The sequence below is a fragment of the Aricia agestis genome, chromosome 1, assembly GCF_905147365.1.
Source record: "Aricia agestis chromosome 1, ilAriAges1.1, whole genome shotgun sequence".
In the NCBI taxonomy this organism is placed as follows: Eukaryota; Metazoa; Arthropoda; class Insecta; order Lepidoptera; family Lycaenidae; genus Aricia; species Aricia agestis.
This window is the reverse complement of record NC_056406.1, coordinates 15128680-15150990: the sequence shown is the minus strand read 5'-3', so window position 1 is coordinate 15150990 and position 22311 is coordinate 15128680. Positions and strand designations below refer to the sequence as shown.

Below are 22311 nucleotides of genomic sequence, written 5' to 3'. Positions count from 1 at the left end.
GAAATCTTCAAACTTTTATTTTGATTTTTGATTTGTTTTCATCTATTATTGTTTTGTGATAAAATGGATTCAAAAACTGATAGTGATACGATTAAAGCGGGTAACTCAAATAGTATACCTTGTCCTGTCTGTCAAAGAACCTTTGATAAACAAGAAATTGAACAACATGTAAATAAATGCTTATTTTTAAACAATGCTGAATCCGACACATTTAAAAGGGACTGTTCACATTTAAAACAAAGCATAACACCTTCAAAAAAATTAAAGGTCGATAAAGATGAAACTCTTACAAAAGTGAAGGTAAATGCAATTATTACTAGGTACTTACTACTTTCACTAATTTAAACTTAACGGTAAGACAGGCATGTTGAAAACATTTTCAAAATTATTTGTGCCCTATAAAACAAAACGTTTATCAATAATATTCCCATTATTTTGGTAGCCAATCTCGTTTCATTTGTTGAGGTAATCTTAGCCCTTAGGGTCGCGACACACCGGAATTAGCAGCGGCGAGGCGAGCACTTTCAGTGTCATATGATTTTAAACTTTATCTTCATTATTGTAATACATGGTATCGCTTCAGAAATATGTAGGCCGCTCATGGCCACGAGCGGCCACGGGTGGCCGTAGACTTCTCAAGCCATACTATGTGTACAATAATGAAGATAAGGTTTATAATCATATGACACTGAAAGTGCTCGCCTCGCCGCTGCCATTCCGGTGTAGCGCGGCCCTTACACTCTAGAGAATCATGGAAACGCAGTATTTAAGCATTCAGCGTGCAGTTTATACTACATGCTGAACACATAATAATAATATTGTTTAAAGTAATCTAGTAGATAAATTGTATTTTACATTTCTGATAGTTATTTTATTTTTTTAGAGTGAAAAATTAAATAATGAAAAGCTACCACTCGCTGAATTTATGAGACCAAATAATCTTCAAGATGTTGTTGGACAGCATGATTCTTTTGGTACTGGTTCAATGTTGCATTCAATGTTATTGCAGAAAAAAATCCCTAATATGATTTTATGGGGCCCACCTGGTTGTGGAAAGGTAAATTTTAAGTTAAATACATCATAATATTAATAATTATAGTGCCTCCAGCCTCCTTCACTGGTAGAAGTGACAATTGCCAGTTTCATTGAAACCAAGCCAGCTATGCAAGTGTGATGTTATGGTTCCTAAGTGTGTGCAGTAAACAGGAACACTCTCTTTTCCTTTGTTCGCATAATCCACTGGTATGGATGACTGACACAACTGACGAGAGACCACATGTGACACATTTAGAAATAACTTTATTTCAATGAGGGAATCAAACCCAACCCATTCTTCTAGTTATGAGCCACATGCTAGACAAGCGGAACTCAACCATTTCTTAGATGAGTTACAAACACATTTTGGTGTTGGTGTCACCAAAATTTTTCTTGATTTTCTGTAAACCCCCAGCAGTCCGCAGGTTGAGTAAAGCTGCTCTAGACTTAATGGACCATGGTGGCTTTTTATTTCATCCAACAGTTTTAACTAGTTAAAGGATACGCCTTTTCTAGAGTTCCGTACCCAAAGGGTAAAAACCCTATTACTAAGACTTTGTTGTCTGTTCGTCTGTCTGTCTCCAGGCTGTAATTTAAGGCTATAACTAGACTTCTGAAATTTTCACAGATTATGTATATCTGTTGCCACTTGCCGCTATAACAACAAATACTAAAAATAAATAAAGTTAATATTTAATAATCCCATACAAGAAACGTGATTTTTTTTTGGCCTTTTTAGCTGGTAATCAATAATGGTAATAGTTAGGCACTTGAAATTTTCACAAAAAACTTAATTATATTGTTGCTTTAATTATAATTAATAATAAAATTAAATAAATACGGAACCCTTCGTGCGCGAGTCCGACTCGCACTTGGCCGATTATTACACAGTTGATTTTATAATCATGGACCACAGCACTTAGCAGCAATCTAAACATGCTGTAGCTAGCAAGCAGCACCATGTACACTACACAAACCATTTGCATTGTAGCCACTTTTGGGTCAAAAAAATCTGAGTAAGGGCGATATTAGATTATCATATACTAGCTGTTGCCCGCGACTTCGTCCGCGTGGACTTCAGTTTATAAAGTGCGATGTCAACAAAATTGGTGTCAAAAGCTTTTATAAAAAAAACCCTGGTACCCCTTAAATCAATACAGCTGTTCAGTGTGCACACAATAAGTATTTCATTTTTTTATATTAAACTTTATATTTTATGCCAAATTTTAAAGCTTATTTAGCCCCCCAATTACACAACTTTACCCATAAACTATTTATCATTGATAGGTTTAAGGTTACGTCACTGTATATAATATAAAGTACTGATTTATTAAATAACGTAAAACAGAAATAACAATCGAAACAAATCGAAACTTGAATGTATGATGATACCACCTCTTATAGAAAGATGTTGGGCAAGCGTTAGCGTGATGTAAGAGACACACGGCGCCATCTATTACGTATTTTTGGAACCATAAACCTATAATATATATTAAGTCTATGTTTGGAACTAACTTAATTTGAACAAATTTTCGTATTTTCACCCCCTTACAACCCTTTTTTCCAGTAAAAAGTAGGCTATGTCCTTTCTCAGGCTTTAGACTAGCTGTATACAAAATTTCATTACAATCGGTTCTGTAGTTTTGGCGTGAAAGCGAGACAGACAGACAGAGATACTTTCGCACTTATAATATTAGTATAGATATTGGATCCGAGATCATTGAGTCAATGTTATTGGATAATGTAATATAGACATATGATTCATTTCTTCCTTGATCAAAGATTTTTTGACATATGCTGAGAGATTGGATCCAATACGGTCATAGAAATAGGTGTTGCCAGTTATTTAATATAAAAAAGAGTTTTTAATTTATTGTTCGTTAATATGTTTCAAATAATGTAATGTAATTATTTTTCTAATTATATACTTGGATAATCTTGCTGAAATAACAAAAAACAAGCCATATTAAAAATGTCGATGTCTTTTGACAAATCGAATTCTCTGAGATCTAGTAACCCTGACGTCAATACCTGTCAGCGTTAGCGCTCTCCATTGGCTATTGAAACCACATATGACGTAAATTGGATCAATGAAATATGATAATGTAATATACAGATATGATAGAGATAGAGAAGGAAATCGGAAAATGTCGGATCTACTGGCCGCCACACCGACTGGGACCTCACCGTTCAAAACATTAATATTATTATTATGCAATTTATAAAACAATAAATATATATATTTATTTATTATATGTATAACATATTAAACTCTATTCTATTAAATATATATACACATATATATTAAAAAAAAAAAAAAGTGTCCATGGCATGATGGACCACAATTAATTAAAATTCATAATATTATTTCAATTATCCTTAGTGCGAAAAATCAAAATAATAAAATAACAAAAAAAGGATATGGACGAACAGTCTATAGACGGCCCCAATTTTATAATAAAAAAAAAAAAATACAGATATGATCAAATGATCATATACAGTGTGTAACAAAAACTAGTGATAATACTTTAGGGTGTGTACATGTTCCTTGTAGAGAGTTCACTGTGAAAGTAGCAGCTCTGAAAGACGAACATTTTTTTTCACTTTTGTATGGGCAAGGGCCCGAGCGTCACGAGTTTCCCCATACAAAAGTGAAAAAAAATTTTGGTCTTTCAGCGCTGCTACTTTCACAGTGAATTCTCTACAGGGAACACATACACACCCTAAAGTATTATCACTTGTTTCTGTTACACCCTGTATATTGGATCCTATATATGATCATAGAAATGATCATATATAAATGATAATGTAATACCCCCCTAATTCCAAAACGTAAAATGTGGTGTAAAAAATAAAAATAATAATTTTTATAACTACAATAAAAATTTCAGACATCAATTGCAAATGTTGTTGCTAACATATGCAAAGAAGACACCAATCTGCGATTTGTGAAAATGTCCGCTATCATGTCAGGGATCAATGATGTGAAAGAAGTTGTGAAGGTAGCAAAAAATGAGTCAAAGTTTAAAAGACAGACTGTACTGTTCATGGATGAAATACATAGGTAAATATACCTAGACCTATAAGAAGAATAATACTTAAATTAATAAATATAATAATATTCTACTTGGTTGGTCCTGCAGTGTTCACTTAAATAGGGTTCGGTAGCCAAATAGCAAAAAACGGAACTCTTATAGATTTGTCATGTCTGTCTGTCTGTCTGTCTGTCCGTCCGTATGTCACAGCCACTTTTCTCCGAAACTATAAGAGCTAAACTATTGAAACTTGGTAAGTACTAAGTAGATGTATCCTGTGAACCGCATTAAGATTTTGATACAAAAATGGAAAAATTATTAAAAAATTTAGGGGTACAACTGAAACAAAAAAATTTTTTTTTTCATCTTACCTATGCGTGTGGGGTATCTATGGACTATGTCTTCAAAAATCATATTGAGGTTTCTAATATAATTTTTTTCTAACCTGAATAGTTTGCGAGAGAGACTCTTCCAAAGTGGTAAAATGTGTCCCGTCCCCCCGCCCCCCTTTAAATTCTAAAGTAAGGGCATGATAAGTCTAAAAAAATATATGATGTACATTACTATAAAAACTACCAACGAAAATTAGTTCGAACGAGATCTAGCAAGTAATTTTTTTATACGTCATAAATAGTAAACCTTAAATTAACTTTCATTAAATCAACTGAAATATAAAAATAAATCAAAAACCTTTTAATTTCATAAAAATAAACGTTATTGCTGCTGCGGAACCCTTCATGGGCGAGTCCAACTCGCACTTGGCCGGTTTTATTTTTAACACCTAGCTGATGACATTGACTTTAAAACAGTTTGTAGTCCTTTCATACAAAATCAGGCTATTTGTACATAAAACCTCTGTCCTTCCAGATTTAACAAACTACAGCAAGATACATTTTTGCCTCATGTTGAAAATGGTACAATAATTCTAATTGGAGCCACTACAGAAAATCCATCATTTAGTTTAAATAATGCTCTACTAAGCCGTTGCCGTGTTATAGTTTTGAATAAGCTGTCAGTGGATGATATTCTTAAAATACTGCATAAGGCTGTTGATAGTTGTAAACTGGGGAAAATTGTTGATACTGTTCAAGATAACTTATATGTTACAGATGTCAATTCTAGGTAAGGCATATTTTTTGTTTTACTATTATTTTCACTACTGTATAGTATGGGCATACCCAGGATTTCAGCTAGAGGGGGCTCTCATACCTGTTCCGAGAATATGGTTATACTGGTATGTTGAAAAAAATTCATATAAGTAAATATTATATTATTTTCACACTTCATTTTTTTTATGAAGTAAGGGGGCAAACGTGCAAACGGGTCACCTGATGGAAAGCAACTTCCGTCGCCCAAGGACACTCGCAGCATCAGAAGAGCTGCAGGTGCGTTGCCGGCCTTTTAAGAGGGAATAGGGTAATCGGGGAGGGTAGGGATGGGAAAAGGGAATAGGGGAGGGTAGGGAAGGGAATAGGGCAGGGGATTGGGCCTCTGGTAAACTCACTCACTCGGCGAAACACAGCGCAAGCGCTGTTTCACGCCGGTTTTCTGTGAGAACGTGGTATTTCTCCGGTCGAGATTCGTGCCAAAGCATGGCTCTCCCACGTAAATACATTTTGCGCAGAGTAGGTAACACGTTTTTAATTCCCACTTGCCAGGAAAATTGACGTTTATTTTATCTTCCATGGGGGGGCAGCTGCCCCCCCTCCCCCTGCCCCTACCTGGGTACGCCCATGCTACATAGTATAAAACAAAGTCGCTTTTTCTGTCCTCATGTCCCTTTGTTCCCTTTAATCTTTAAAACTACGAAACGGATTTTGATGCGGTTTTCTTTAATAGATAGAGTGATTAAAGAGGAAGGTTTTATATGTATGATAATAATCATTACATAAATAGTGGAGAAATACTGTTATTTTTGAGGTTTCTTATCTGATATCGTAAATAATTTCATTTTTTTCCTCTTACATTGCAAACGCAGGCTGAACCCTATGAGATTTATTAAAATAATGTACTAAGTATTCAAGTACACAATGAAAAGGTCTACAGAAAACTTCTCGATATATGTCTATCTCTTATGTCGGCACTACATATAGCCTATAGGCGAACGCGTTGGTCGACGCGTTGGCCGGCAGTATGAAAAACCTATTGATTAATAATAAACACGTTAAAAAAATAATTGACAGTTTTATAGGGGAAAATTATTCATATTATGTGAAAAATTCCAAAAACCTTGATATTTTTAATTTTCCACATAAATGAGGTTATGTGAAAAAAGCGTAAATACAAAGTTTTAGATCTTTCTATTACCTACAACTTTGCAATTTAACTTTTTTCCATAGGACTTTTAGTTTGGCCGGAAATCGAGATAAACCGTTTTTTACCCCTGAAAGCCCACGCCCACACCCTTTCCGACCTCAGATCGCCCGTAAATTATTTTTCCCTTAATCTCCTCCTTTTCTAATGGGTTTCATCCTACTATTATTTTTTCACTTTTTATTATTTTTGAAGGTCGATGCACTGGTCTATTATTCAATTAAATACTTTAAATACATTGTTGATTTAATATAGATCTATATGGCCCTTTACAGAATATGATTTAAATGAATATTTTCGAAGATATTACAGATTTAAAAATTGCGGAACGTAGCTTTTGCGGCGGTACCGGCCATTATTGCGGGCCACGGGTAGTAATGAATATTTAAATCAAAACTACTGAATCGATTTTAATATTTTTTTCAGTGAATGACATACATAGGTCATAGGTAGGCTATATTATAATATTTTATATACCCGTGCGAAGCTGGGGCGGGTCGCTAGTTAGTCATGTGTCACTAATGAATACCACCAATCACCATAATATTTGTTGGTTGTTCTTTCCTGTATAATAAGGGGCATTTACAGGAAAATTATCAGGTTTTTTTTTAAATCTCAATGATCTGGCTGCCCTGGACTGATGGAAGATCTGGCTGCTCTTTATGTGTACATTCTACACTCTACAGTCCCTTAATCTTTTAGGTGTATTATAGAGAAGAAATCATTAAAGTGGCTTGCCGAAATATGTGACGGTGACGCTCGAGTGGCGCTTAGTGCTTTAGAGATGGCCATTTCAGCTCTTAAGGCAGATTCAATAACTACACCTGTTCTTACTTTGGACGATTTAAAAAAATCCATTCAGGTATGGTGTCCTATAATTATGTAAATATTGTCTACTTAATACCTTTAATAATTATATTCTTACACATGTCAATATAAGTACTTAGTTAAAAAAAAAATCTCATTAACGCTGTTACGCATTTGTGTACTAACCCACACAAAAATTATGTATTGAGTTATGAATGCAGTTATGTTCTTTATATGATTTAGAACAAGACTGCATTCAAAATTTAACAACAAAAAAAATTGTGGGTTAGGATACTAATGATTAACAGCGACCAATTATAATGTCTAGCTAAATGCCTCGAACCGGGCCAATTGCATAAAAATAAAGGATGAAGAAATGGATTATTTATTCCGCATCATCACATTAGGCGGCGCGGCGGCATCGGCAGCGCAAACTATATCGAAGGATTTTTAATTGTTTTGTTAAACAGGTTGTATGGTCATTGCTCGGCCAGATACTAGTACTAGTTCAAATGATAATTTACCCTTAATTTTCGTTCCTTTTGGTCTGATGTATAAAATATATCAGCTGCAGATGTACATGTATAGGCTTAAGCCTTTCTCGATAAATGAATTACTAATTACTATACAATACAATTTTTTTAGAGATCCGTATACAAAGGGTAAAAACGGGACCTTAGTACTGAGACTTCGATGTCTGTCCGTCTGTCTGTCCGTCTCTCCGTCTGTCTGTCCGTCTATCCGTCTGTCTGTCTCCAGGCTGTATCTCAAGAACCGCTATAGCTAGACTTCTGAAATTTTCACAAATTGTGTATTTTTGTTGCTGCTATAACAACAAATACTAAAAACAAAATAAAATTAATATTTATAAGCTAAATATAATAAATATAAGCTCCCAAGTCCCATACAACAAACATTATTTTTTTACAAACAACAACTAAGCACTTGAAATTTTTACAATATCCTTTACTATATATTTTGTTATTTTATAATTAATAATAAAATTAAAATAAAACGAGGGCTCCCATACAAAATAAAATAACTTATGCTCTAACTAAACTAAACCGTACGGAACCCTTCGTGGGCGAGTTCAACTCGCACTTGACCGATTTTTTTCAATTCGAACCGGTAGTTCCTGAGATAAGCGAGTACAAACAAACTCTTCAGCTTCATAATAAATATTATTGTCACGAACACAGATAGCAATTTTCAGGATTGCGCGTTAATTTATCCACTGAAGGCAACTTCTTTATAAAAAAATATATGTAATTACAGAGAACTCATATGTTATACGATCGCGGTGGCGAAGAACACTACAACATTGTGTCGGCCATACATAAGTCAATACGTGCGAGCGACGACAACGCAGCCCTGTATTGGACGACACGCGCTCTGCACGGCGGGGAGGATCCCTTATACATCGCTCGCAGGCTTGTTCGTGCAGCATGTGAGGATATCGGTAGCTATTAAATATTTTATAATTCTACAAACGTATTGCTATATTATAACGTATTTAGGTAAGTATGTATATGAAAGTTGAAACTATAATCTTCCATCGCTGGCGCTATTTTGTAGGACTTCCCTTCATTTCAAATTTTGTATGAAATCATTGCTGATGCAGATTCCATTCTTGACGTCCATCACGAGCCTTGTCCTTCTTTAATTAATATTTATTGACATTAATTTTGCTATCTTTCAGGATTAGGTGATCCTAATGCATTAGTTGAGGCAGTAGCATGTCTACAGGGGTGCCAAAATATAGGCATGCCAGAATGTGATGTATTATTAGCCCAGTGCGCTGTACGACTAGCTAGATCTAATAAGAACAATGATGTGTACAAAGCTATGCAAAGAGTACAAAGGTCCTTAAAAGAAGCAAAAGGACCGTTGCCTTCAGTTCCTTTACATCTACGAAATGCTCCCACAAAACTTATGAAGGATTTAAGTATGTTAATGTCGTTTTTATAAAGTCTAAAATAGTAATAAACGAAAGTTATTCCAATGCGTATATGATGAGATGGATGGATGATGAGATGGATTTCTTTGATAGTACTATCAGAGACCCAATCCCCTACCCTTGCCTATTCCCTCTTAAAAGGCCGGCAACGCACCTGCAGCTCATCTGATGCTGCGAGTGTCCATGGGCGACGGAAGTTGCTTTCCATCAGGTGACCCGCTTGCTCATTTGCGTGACTTAAAATAGTAATTTGGTCGCGTTAAGTCAAACTCATCCGACCGATCCATAAAGTTAATACATATACCTAGCGGAATAGAGCACAAAGCTAAAACAAGAGGAGGTGTCGTAATCGAATTTCCGTAAGAAACGACGCGTTACAATTTGCGGGGTGAGGGGGTTTCAAGTTCCGCCCACCTTCTCAATATTTCATCTATTGGCTAAAAGCAAAACTACTAGCTTAGGTCCGATGTTGATGTTACTACGTAGTTCAGCTATCTTACACTAGATGTTATTATTATTTTTAACAAAAAATTAAAACCGACTTCCAAGGTAAACACAATAATAATATGAACTAAAAAGTATTAAATAACTCTTACTCTATAATAGTGCCTTTTTCAGAATTCGTCTAAATCTCAACTATTTAGTAGTAGTAGTACATACTACAGTCTTCATAACTTTGAAGTCGGTACCAGCTAATTTTATCGTGAGTTCAGTCAATGTCAGAATATCTGAAGCTTTTGGGACTGGTACCGACTTCAAAGTAATGAAGACTGTAGTATGTACAGTAATAGTTGAGATTTAGACGAATTCTGAAAAAGGCATTGTCCAAAAAAAAATCACATGTACTTTTTATATTTTTTTTCGTTAAAATAGGGTATTTTAAGAATATAAATTAAATAATTTTGAAATTCGTTGGCTAGTTTTTTCTCAATAATTTTTTAAAGTTTCGCTCTGACGTCATCATCGGCCGCCAATTGACCTCTGCATATGTTTTAAATTTCCTTTCAATCTTATTTATAATGGCTGGTTCGTCAAATGCAAGTTCTCATTATAGAAAACTGATACGAGAAGCTTACCAAAAGTTCGAAACGTAATGTTGGTCGAATTTATTGCTAATTTAACGCCATTGAAGGTCAAACAAAGGTTAAACGTATTTGTTCAAAAATATAAGTAACTAATGGGTATTTTTTTCGTTTATATACAGAAAAACGATCACTGACCTTTATCCTCGAAATGTTTTTGTAATGAGCAAAATTAAAAAAAATAGACAATCCCCATTTAAAAACTTTTATTTTTAAAGGTTCAGGAGTTCTGTTCAGTGTCTTTGGACCAAGAGACACCTTCGTATGAACTTTCTCTTATTCGTAACATATGTTTAAGTTAGAAACAACATTTTAAACACTATGTGTATTTTGATAAATTTCAAGGATTTCCCTAGATTGCTCATAGATCCCATCATCAGCTCACCACTTTCGTAATTATTATACAAAATCAAGATTATATCCTATACAACAACACAAGAATTTTGAAAATCGGTCCACAAACAGCTAAATCATCATCAAAAACATCTGCTTCGATGCAAAATATCACGAAAAGCATCAATAATTGGGTCATAATGTGATGACCCATTGCATAATTATGATTTTGATGATGATGATCAAATAAATTGATGTGTTGGCTTATGCTTTCAGTTGTTTAAACAACGCCGAAATCCCCGAACCTGTATCTATAAGGATTCAAAAGTTCTGTTGGGTACCTTCGGATTCAGGGTATAACCTTACGCGAAATCTTACTTTTTGGTAGCATATACTTGAATGCTTCAGAGTAATTTAAATCACTATATGTTTCCATACAAATTTCAAGGAGTCCCCTCGATTCCTCTAGGATCCCATCATCAGATCACCACTTTTGTGAACATGGTACCAAATTCGAGTTAAACCCTATACAACACAAAAATAATTTTGAAAATCGGATCACAAATGGATGAGTTATCGTTGAACATACAAAAAAAAAAGATACAGCCGAACGTATAACCTCCTCCTTTTTGGAAGTCGGTAAAAATTCTTGAATATTATGGGACGTACTCGGAACTTTAAAAAATGTAGGTAATAATAAGTTAAATGAATAAAATTAGGGTTAGTATATTGACCGATTTTTTTATGTAAAATAAGGGGACAAACGAGTAAACGGGTCACCTAATGGAAAGCAACTTCCGCCGCCCATGGACACTCGCCACATCAGAAGAGCTGCGGGTGCGTTGCCGGCCTTTTAAGAGGTAATAGGGTAGGGGGGAGGCGGCCTATGGGCTATAAATCAATTTCTTCGATGGTATAGATGATAATCCACGCGCGATCAGAATGGGATCGCAATGCCAGTTTTGTTTGCTAAAAAACTAGCGTTAGCAAAAATATTCTGATAACATTAATTTATAGGTTAACTCTAGGTCTAGGTCAACTCTAGGTATAAAAAATCCGAATTTTTATTAAAAAAAATATTGAATTGGATATATCTTCTGACACAGAGGTTATTAGAGTGTGATTTTTAATAACATTGATAAAGGATTACTCACACTATCGTTTCATGCTTAAAACTTTGTCTAATTCTGCGAAATTAAAAATGAAAAACTAAAATTATTAAATAAATAAATATCTCCCTACTTGATCACAGTAGGTTAACCAAATTTGGAGAAAAAGTAAAGTATTAAGTGCTTGTTCAATTAAAAATAACTACAAAGATTATCGATCTCGGAGTTTTACTCTAATAATATTATTATATAAATAAAACATAGCTATAAACTATAGTCAGAGCCCGATCTAAGGGGGGGGCGAGCCGGGCATTTGCCCAGAGCGGCAAAAATGAGGGGCGGCGAAATTGTATTCCTATCTTCCAACCTAGCCATCAACCACTTAAGTTTGAGAATTTTACCAGCTAACCTACCTTAAGTTTGCTAGTGGAAATATTTGAGTATTTTACTTAAATATTCCTCCCATTTTCCCCAACAAATATGTTTCCTGTATATGCAAAGAGCGGCGAAAATGATCTTTGCCTGGAGCGGCTAAATGGCTAGATCGGGTCCTGACTATAGTATTTTGAAAGAAAAACGCGGTGAAACAAAATCGATTTTTATCACCGTACCGGACCGTACATTTTTTCGAAACAAAAAGTACCCTATGTCCTTTGTCCTCTCCATGCCAAATTTCAGCAAAATCGGTTTAGAGGTTTGGGCGTAAAGAGGTAACAGACAGACAGACAGATACACTTTCGCATTTATAATATTACGCATTTATAACATGGTCGGGTCATACTAGCCTCTAGAGCGGTCGCGTTGAAATTTGCACCGACCGGACCGTTCAAGAACAGCTCGAGCGGCCCGTGTATTGCAGACATGATTTTAGTATGGAAACTGCAGATCGCCGTGCGGCAACCGCATCTTAATGTCGAGTTTCGACTCGGTCCGTCTATGGCCCGCCTTAGATTCTCAGAAACCAACTTTAGGAATCCCTGGAGCCTGCTGTAGTGTAATGTATAATTTTAAAATTTTCAGAATATGGTGTTGGATATAACACACGTCACAAAAGTATATCTGGCCTTACTTATATGCCTGATGGATTGGAGCATGTCAATTTCTTTAATGAAGATTAAAAGGAAGCTTACAGATTTTCATACAAGTACAAACAAAATTATTGTATATAAAAATAAAACTCTTTGAAATCTAGTGTCACAGTTTTTATTGATAATCTCATTTCACGATTGAATGGTAAAAATTTGTATTTACAGATGCACACACACACATATAAATTCACCTACTTGTACCTTTTCGTGCTTCTCGTGCTCGATTGCATTTGTTTTTACTTAATTGTCCTGTTTGTGGTAGATGTCCTATATATAAAAATAAAATGACAAATATTCTTATTTTACAATTATTACTACTGCACATTGTGCACTAGAACTATAGCAATATACATTATCCTATTAAGATTTTCCTTCTTTAGAAACAATGTTAAGCAGTACATTTGGTAAAATTTACTTGAGTGTTTTATCTGGAGCAATATTTGCATCACATCTGGATACCAGGGACAACAAAGATATATAACTAATTTTACTTGCAAGTCATTTCTATAACAATTTTAAATATTAATAACTTATGTTACTAACAAACTAACTTGTAGTAGGTACCTACAATTTAAAATTAACAAGAATGTAGGAAATAAATTGAAACTAAAACAACCCACAAGTTTGTACAATCCTGTTAATCTATACAAATGCCAATTTAATTATCATTTTTGAATTTTCTAATATGTAAAAAGAAAATAAATTACCTACAATCAGACTTAATTTTGAAAATTCAAGGAGAAATTATTTGTAGTTTCATGTCTTTAAATATGACATAAAGTACTTACAATTTTTAGCAACATCCGTATTTAGCTAAATAATAAATATTGTTAGTCCTTAATGACTATTAAGGTGGAACGTCTGACAATACATATATATAAAAGCATAGCTACTGCTAATCTAGAAGATATAATCCGGTCCGGCCATGTCTATGGCCCATCTGAATTTGTCTCGTTGTGTTTTGTTATAAATCTTTTCAATTGGGACCCCATGTTTTTTACACCTGTAAACAAAAAAAAATAGTTAGATTATTTGTTCTTGATAATAAAACTATAAACATTAAAATAGTTTTCTCATTACAAATTATTTATAATTACTCACCATGACACAGATATTCGAGGATCTAAGTAATTCAATTTTGATGTTCCAAGAGCAATGGTTTTGTTCTCATCCCTGTCTGTCTCTTGCAGTTCTAACTTTTTTAGCTGATCTTTAAGACGTTCGAGAGCTTTCTTTTTCTTGTCACAAGCCAGTTTTTCTTTTACAGAGCCCCTTTTAGCTGCCTTTGTAGCATCTCTCAAATCTTGTTCAGCTTCATCAATTTGGTCACGTTTAGCTTGAATTTTTTCTTTTAATGCTTCCATCGACTTAGAATGACCTAAAATAATGAAACAATGTGTATTATATTTTGATTTATTAAAACAGTGAAAACCTTTTTGATGTCGCGACCCCGATTTTGATATGAAAAAAAATTCATGACCCTCTTTTCCCTTTGCTGCTTCATCATGTATTTTCTATGAATAATAAAAACCAAGGAAACGTAACTCCCATACTTCAACAGTTATGAATTTGGTTCCTTTTCGCACACAAATTTAGGCAATAGCAACAAAACACTAACACTCAAATTTACGAAATAAAGCTGTTGACATTCATTGTCACTTCTATATTTACAAAAAATTGTGTACCGTATTCATGTATAAAGTATGCATGTTCACATTTTGTAGACTCGTGGACAAATTTTTTGACACAGTTACTCTTCCTTAGTTTTTATTATTCAGTGTATTTTAATCATTTGTTAAAATGAGCCTACTTTATTATTTTTTTTTTAACGGAAGAAGTCCTTTTAACCTTAGGCAACCCCCAACAGAAGCTTTGCGACCTTCTCCCAGGTGGTTGCGACCCATAGGTTGAAAAACAGTGTATTAGAAAGAAATTAATTTTACCTTTAGGAACAGCACGTTGATGGTTACAGAGTATAGCAACAGCACGATTAGCTCTGTTGTATGCCAGTATCTTTTCTGGCACTGATGCATCAGCATCTGTTAACTCCTCTAATTGTCTTTGTAAGGTTATGGAAGCATTATATGTACGGAAGACCTTAGCAGTTAAACCAGGCATTAGATCTTTTAGATGCTCATTCAATGTTTGAGTGCTTAATCTATCAAAAAGGTCATCACTGCCCTTTTTGTTTTCCATAAAAAGTTCGAGATTCTTAAACACACGTTTTTCGACTGGCACTTCATTATAATATCTAATTGAATCTTTACCTAGGAAGTCAAATACAACCACATACTCTTTTCCATCTTTTTCTTTATGTAACTCAATATGTTCTACACGCAAGGAACAACAGCCTACTGTATCAGCTTGATCGTCATCTTTTTCGTTACCAGCTCTTAAAGCCAGACGATCAATAAAATACAGTGCCACAGCTCTCTGTCTTACACGCATTTCTTTTGCTTTCCAATCGGTCCTGTAGTTTTCTCTTATTTTATCAATACACTTGTGTAACTTTCTTGCTGTTTCATATTTTTGCCAATCTTTTTCGCCTTTTAGTTTAGAACTGGGATTCAACATAACATATTTTGGTTGACCTTGTACATTTTCAGTCCACGATGCTAGCCATGTTACAGTATTATCATGTTTAACTTCTCTCCATTTGTGACCAGGTGGTGGTTTTGGAACTTTACTATCTTTAGAGCAGTTGATTAAAACATCCTCTGGCATGACCCTCTTCTTAAGCATTCCCATTTTCGGATGCTCTCCTCTACCTCTAAAAAGGCCTGGGGGTTCAATTCTAAAGTTTCCAATTTTTTCTTTATGACCATCGATAATACAAAAACCATATTCTTTTTGTATTTCCTCATTTTTTGCTTTCAAAGCAGCTTTTTCCTCTTTTGTTCGGTTTTTGTTTTTTTCTGACACACTTTGGAAGTATGCTTGCATTTCTTTAAAATCACACTTTGATAGGTCCTTTATGATTTTTTGTTCTTCGTGAGTCATAGCCTTGCGCCAATCATTAAAAAAGTTATTATTAAATACTGGTTTGGTTGTATAGTCATGATCTAACATGCGGGCATAAAATCCTGCTATTTCTTCACTGTCTTGAGAAAGTCTCATCTCTTTACCATCATACCTAAATTTGACATTGCTTGGTAATGGTTCATATTCCGGAGCAAACAAAGGACCTTTGTGTTCCAAAAAGTGCCATTTAGTGCCATCATCCTTCTTTTTCTCCTCCCACCTATAATTAAATTCTTGTTTTAGTAAAAAGGTTATTATATAAATGTATAATAATTTACATTTTTAAAATTAAGTTATATGCAACAACAATTTTCGTTTCTAATTGTTGTTATAACATGCAAATTCCAGTATTTACTTCAATAATATTTATTTTAAATTACTTTCAACATCTAAGTTCACACAAGACTTTAAAAGTCTGTTTTGGGTTTACTTATATTATAAAACAAAGTCACTTTTTATATCCCACAATAACAATTTTTTATCATTTACTTTTTACTACAAATAATGGCTAATTTTTGAAGCGATTTTAACCAATACGGTGTTAATCATTATTCAATTAAATTTTTTTAAATACATTGTTGATTTAATATAGATCTTTATGGCACTTTACAGCATATTATGATTTAAAATGAATATTTTCGAAGGTACCTATTACAGATTTAAAAATTGCCGCTAGTTACTATAATAATTTTTACAATGATATTTACTTTCTTCGAAAAACACGTAATTGTCTTGGTTTAAATAAACACACGTAATTCGAACTCAACAAACAACTCACTTTTATTGCTCTAAACATAATTTAGGTTAACTCAAGTCTAACCTATTTCCGTCCGTCCGTCTTATCTGACACTGACAGATGCACGAAACATCGCGTCATGCAAAGCGACATCTATTAACGTATGACGAAGTTACGAAGAATGACCTCGTGTTATAGTTGAAGTCATACTAATTGTAGATGGCGTGGATGGATACAATTAAAAATTTTAATGCCAACAAAAAGCCAAAGATGCAAGACCGCACGAACACATCAATAAACCTCGGTATGTCGTGTCACGGACCACCGCCTTAAAGCGAAAATGAGAAAAGCTATATTACAATTTACAATTATTATTTATATCAACTCTGTTCTCTTGGCAGCTTCCTAGAAACGATTATAATTTCGATTTTCCGATATAATCGCAACAAACCTGAGCTCGCGTAAAAGAACTGTGTTTAAACTCTTACTGCATTACTAATGCAAAATATCATTTTTCCTTTATTTAATTTTCGACCTTTCAAAGAAAAGCGACCATATACTACGAAAATTAGGCAAAATTCCATACCATTTCCAGACTTCAGGTTGTTCCTCTTCTTTTTTCTTACGTTTTGTAGGGCTAGCTACTTCATCTGGTTCCTTTTTAACAGCCTTCCTCTTTTCTGTCTTCTTTTCTTTCTTCTTTTTTGGTACCTCTTCTTCGTCCTCATCCTCGTAACTTTGTTCTGATAACAAAATTAGGAATGATTACTCTACTTTCTTCAAACATTCATATAATATTGAGTCATATTAAAACATGGCTTTGTTTTGATCCAATCAGGTAACGATATTGTCTTTTTTTGTATAGTTAGTTACCATAACAAAAAGACATTATCTCAGAAAAAGTTCAATATAGGTCCAACCTTAGAGAAGTTCTAATGATTGGTTTTTACCACCCAGACTTTAATGCAGATTAATTATGGTCTACCACCAGACCCCCTGTATAATACACTTTCAATTTTCAAAGTGTAGATCTTTTATACAGGGGGTCTGTTTCAAGGTGGCTGGTTGTTTCAATGGCTTAGCCTGCTTAGCTTTCTATTGGTAAAGTAATCCTTAAAATTGGTTCATCAAAACATCACTATATTAAAAAGATTTCAAATAAAATTTAACCCTTTATAATAAACAAGATGACGCCCGCAACTTCGTTGCGCCAAATTGGTTTATCGCGCGGACACGGTATATTTGTCGGGAATAACCATACCAAATTTCAGCCAAGTCGGTTCAGCGGTTTGGACGTGAAGAGGTGACAGACAGACAGATAGACTTTCACATTTATAATATTAGTATTGAAGTATGGATATTATGTTACACGTAATATATAACACACATTTATATATGAACAAAATGAAAACTTAAGTTTACCTTTTTTAATTTTTTTCTTCGGTTTTTTTCTTAGCAAAACTGGTGTGTCTTCATCACTTTCATCACTGACTTTTCTTTTAGTTTTACGCGCAAGCTGAAAAAATATTTTTCTTTATAAAATAACAAACATCTACGTCGTATGTTTGTAGAAACTCGATTAACCAGACTAATTGTTGTTATATTTGTTTATTCGAAAATCCGAATAATGTAATGTATGAAAAAAGGAGGGTTTTGTGCAGTATTTTGTACAATAATAATAATATCTATGGACGCTTCACACCACGTCAGTCTGGCCCCGTGCCTGAAGGACTTTTGTTACGGGAACCCGGCAACGGAAATATATTTAATACTTTTATATTATACATTTTTTTTTATGAAATAAGGGGGCAAACGGGTCACCTGATGGAACCATGGACACTCGCAGCATCAGAAGAGCTGCAGGTGCGTTGCCGGCTTTTTAAGAGGGAATAGGGTAATAGGGGAGGGTAGGGATGGGAAGGGAATAGGGTAGGGGATTGGGTCTCCGGTAAACTCACTCACTCGGCGAAACACAGCGCTAGCGCTGTTTCACGCCGGTTTTCTGTGAGAACGTGGTATTTCTCCGGTCGAGCCGACCCATTCGTGCCGAAGCATGGCTCTCCCACGTATATGTATAATATATATAATACTTTTATATTATACATATAAATACTTTTATATTATACATATAAATACTTTTATATTATACATATATTTAAGAATGTTATTATATGATTCACATATTTAATACACAACCATGAACCAGGAACTTTTAAACTTTTTTGTTCGTCGGCGGGATACGAACCTGCGACCCCCAGCTTGAGCTACCAACAGCCAACTGATCCACAGAGATTGTCATAATACAATATGTGTTTGTCAAAAACACAGGAAATCTGTGTTTCATGTACACAATTGAATTATATTATACTAGCTGTTCCAGCAAAGTCGCCCATAATATTATTTTATTCAAGTGACTAAATAAGTATGGCACCACAGCAACATCTATCGCTATCCCGTCGCACAAACAATGGTCGCCGTCAGTCTCGAGTTATAATTATTTATTCGATAAATGCATGTATCAATATAAAAAGTAGGCATTTTGGTGAAAATCAGTAAAGCTGTTTCGGAGGAGTACGGTAATTAACATTGTGACACGAGAATTTTATATTGGTTTGTTATACTGGTTTTGCCACAATCGAGGTATTAATTACAATTAGTGTACAACTATGGTAAATGACAATAATATCAAAATTACCAAAGGAATATCTCCTTCTTCTTCACTTTCATCTGGAGGCAGCTCAGATAGTGGCTCATCTTTGAATTGTGATAAAGAATAATCACAAGACGATGCTGTAGTGTTTGCTCCAGCAAAGCCATCTTCACTTTCTTCATCTTTGATTTCTTGTTTCATTTGAGGTGGAGAGACCGGTTTTAGCTCTGAATAGTCATAATCTTCTTCTTTCTTAACTTCTCTCTGAATTTTACTTTCATCTATCTGTTAAACACACATATTGTTAAGTAAAGATAAAAACAAAGTGACACACTTAAAAAATATATTGAGATGGCTTTTTTACTATTCATAGTAAGGTAAATAGTTACATTCGGTGAGCACTCCTTCCTTAGGAGCCGTCACTATGTCAACTTAAGTAGACAAATTAAACAAACCTGTAATTCTTTAAAGGAATCAGGAGAGCTAACTTCTGTTTTAACTTTTTCATGCTTTTCTTCATTATTACTTTTGTCCTTGCTTCTACTTGAGCTGAAATCATAAAGTATGTAATATGTTATATGATAGTAAATCTTTGATAATGCTATGAAAAGAAGAGATGATAAGAAGTTTTTAAAGTAGCTGAAAAACTGGAACTCATTAAATTTAAGATGGTTTCGAGGAATAGCTTTCTAGCTGAATCAGCTCATAATTTTCAGGCCTCAGGGAAACCAGATTAACTAAGTATTATAAAAACATAATATAAAATAATATTTTTTAAATCATAAATTGTTTATTTGTTCATCAGCGTCTCACAGCATACATAAATCCTTCTACAGCCTTAACCATTTGAAATACTTAAAGCATGTACTAATTATATTACTAACTAGCTGTTGCCTGCAACGTCGTCCGCGTCAGCAAAATGTGATAACAAAATCCATCTCGGCAGTACCAGCGTAAAACTGGCCGAGATTTTGTTGTGTGCCGTACGTGGCGACGCATTGATACTATGGCGCACACATACAAGCCGCGCGCGGTGCCGAAGATAACTTACTTCCCCTCCTTTTACTATGCCATTACTAACAAATGAACAAAAATAAATACATCTTGGTATCCTAGCGGGGCTAAAAGGAAGGAGACCTCTGAAATGATGGGAAGATGAAATAGTACAAGAGACTAGCAAAATGTGGACCAGACTGGCAAGCCATAGTCGGAGGTTACACATTCAGTTTCTCATCAATCTGGTAAAGATTGACGCGAAACTGAATGGATTGATGAACTGATAATTTTTTTATTATGTATTTTTTAGTCATCAATCTGGCGTAAATATCAGCTTCATGGACTGAACTGATGCCAGATTAAGCATGTAACCTACGACATATGACATGGAAGCTGTTGGGGGAGGTCTTTGCCAAGAGGCACACAGACTGGTAGCAGAGACTGCACTACCAAAGAAAAATGAATTAGAATTTTACTTAGACATTTGGATAGTTTTCCACACAGAATTTTAAAATATATTTGACCGGTGCCTGTTCCTAAGACTCACAAATAATATTCTAAATATTCTGATAGAGTTGCAGAAGTATTTTAGGAAAGATATATCATACACTTAGCATAATTAATCACAGTGTACAAGATTCTCTTTGTGTAGATTCAAGTGAGATAGGATAAGTAAAATATGAAACACAAATAATTCTCTTCTTTGCAGTCAATTAAAAAGAAGAATGTAATAGTTACCTATGCTTATCTTTTGAACTGGAGTGCTTGTCTTTACTGCTTCTGTGGTCTTTATCACTCCTATGACGGTCTTTGTCACGTTCTCGGTCCTTATCTTTATCCTTTGATTTGTGTTCTTTATCCTTTGAAGAAGATGAATGCTCCTTAGACGATTTCTTTTCTCCATTGCAGCTAGATTTGTGCTTTTCACTTCTTTCTTTACTTTTATCTTTATCACTTCGATGCTTTTCTTTATCACTATGTTCTTTGCTTCGGTCACTTCTATCCCTGTCTTTGTCGGAACGGTCCTTGTCTCTATCAGACCTGTCCCTGTGCTTGTCACGGTCTCTTTCCTTTTCTTTATCTCTGCTGGAGGATTTATGAGAGCTGCTATGATTTTTACTGCTCGAGTGTTTGTCCTTTTCTTTCTCCCTGCAAAATCGAATAACGTGGTTAGTGATCAACGTTTTTAACCAAAACGTAAGTCACAAAGAATTTTCTAGAATAACCTGCTAGAACTGCTGCTATGTTTGGATGAACTTTTATGATCTCGGTCTTTGTCACGATGCTTATCTTTACTTGAAGACTTGTGACTACTTTTGTGTTTGTCGGAGGTACTGTAAGCGTTGTGGATGCCGTTCACGTGTTCATTTTTAGTACCATTTACCTTCCCCTGCAAAAAGAGCATTTTTATAAAGAACGTCTTAAATTATATGAAGATATTGTTGTTAGTCAACAGTCAACTTAAATACATTGAGAACCTTATACCAAATTATCAGTAGGTACACGTAAAACAGACGCTTGGGTACAGTTTAAAAAGTGCTTTAACAGACGCCATATTGGGACTTAGAAAATATTTGCTTCGTCGTTGTAACTAGTTCTCGTATGAAATATTTATCGTATCGAGTTTAATAGAATAAAGCGTAGACGCTGTTTAATACTTTTACTTACAGAATCACAATTATTATCACTGGTAGGATTTTCCACACTCATATTGCCTACGTTGGTAGTAAGAATTACATGAGGGCCACCGACCGCGCCGACCGGACACAAATCGAGTCTCGATGTGATGTGACGAACGTGCAAATGACCCTCGCACTCGCAAAGCAAAATTATTGCTTGCGAATGTCTTCAACTTCACGGAGGTTCGGTCAGTGCACTCTCGTTTTAGATTTTGTCTGTGGTATTACATTTCATTCCTCTATAGTCTATACCCAACTGTCTGTTGACAGTGGGGCATATTACACGCATCAATATTATCACGATTCCGTGATAATAATATTAATGATTTGGGAGTGCCTCCGCTGCTGGCGCCGGCTGCCGACGAGGATGCCGGCGCCGGTTGCCGACGAGGATGCCGGCGCCGGTTGCCGACGAGGATGCCGGCGCCGGTTTCCGATAAGGATGCCGGTGCTGGTTTCTGAATTGGCTA

The 22311-nt window shown here is 34.9% G+C and overlaps 2 protein-coding genes across 3 annotated transcripts; one reads left to right on the top strand and one right to left on the bottom strand.

The window, feature by feature from the left end:
• Positions 1-6: 6 nt before the first annotated feature.
• Positions 7-12862, top strand: LOC121733279 (ATPase WRNIP1-like). The gene is made up of 8 exons (XM_042123526.1): positions 7-300; positions 884-1057; positions 3927-4099; positions 4938-5192; positions 7086-7245; positions 8466-8649; positions 8890-9135; positions 12692-12862. Exons 1-8 carry the CDS (start codon positions 64-66, stop codon positions 12787-12789), a joined length of 1527 nt encoding a protein of 508 aa, XP_041979460.1. The 5' UTR covers positions 7-63; the 3' UTR covers positions 12790-12862.
• LOC121733151 (DNA topoisomerase I, mitochondrial) lies at positions 12859-21973 on the bottom strand. Of its 2 annotated transcripts, XM_042123419.1 has the most exons (11): positions 21831-21973; positions 21389-21552; positions 20901-21311; positions 19622-19715; positions 19401-19451; positions 19212-19367; positions 17939-18032; positions 17103-17259; positions 14703-16000; positions 13861-14137; positions 12859-13762 (listed from the first exon to the last, which is right to left on the bottom strand). In XM_042123419.1, the coding sequence occupies exons 1-11, from the start codon at positions 21870-21872 to the stop codon at positions 13660-13662; spliced, it is 2847 nt and encodes a 948-aa protein (XP_041979353.1). In that variant the 5' UTR covers positions 21873-21973; the 3' UTR covers positions 12859-13659. The 2 variants fall into 2 exon arrangements, with proteins under 2 accessions (XP_041979353.1, XP_041979283.1); XM_042123349.1 differs by having other exon boundaries at positions 19212-19451.
• Positions 21974-22311: the final 338 nt, after the last annotated feature.

What these genes read in the sequence shown, in the direction of transcription:
- LOC121733151 (XM_042123349.1), bottom strand. Translation starts at nt 21,872, where the DNA reads ATGAGTGTGGAAAATCCTACCAGTGATAATAATTGTGATTCT. An exon ending in GTGATAATAATTGTGATTCT is followed by an intron (nt 21,553 to 21,830) that starts GTAAGTAAAAGT and finishes CTCTTTTTGCAG; the next exon opens with GGGAAGGTAAATGGTACTAA. An exon ending in CCTCGAATATCTGTGTCATG is followed by an intron (nt 13,763 to 13,860) that starts GTGAGTAATTAT and finishes TTTTGTTTACAG; the next exon opens with GTGTAAAAAACATGGGGTCC.
- LOC121733279 (XM_042123526.1), top strand. Translation starts at nt 64, where the DNA reads ATGGATTCAAAAACTGATAGTGATACGATTAAAGCGGGTAACTCAAAT. An exon ending in GTTACAGATGTCAATTCTAG is followed by an intron (nt 5,193 to 7,085) that starts GTAAGGCATATT and finishes TTAATCTTTTAG; the next exon opens with GTGTATTATAGAGAAGAAAT. An exon ending in ATTTAAAAAAATCCATTCAG is followed by an intron (nt 7,246 to 8,465) that starts GTATGGTGTCCT and finishes ATGTAATTACAG; the next exon opens with AGAACTCATATGTTATACGA.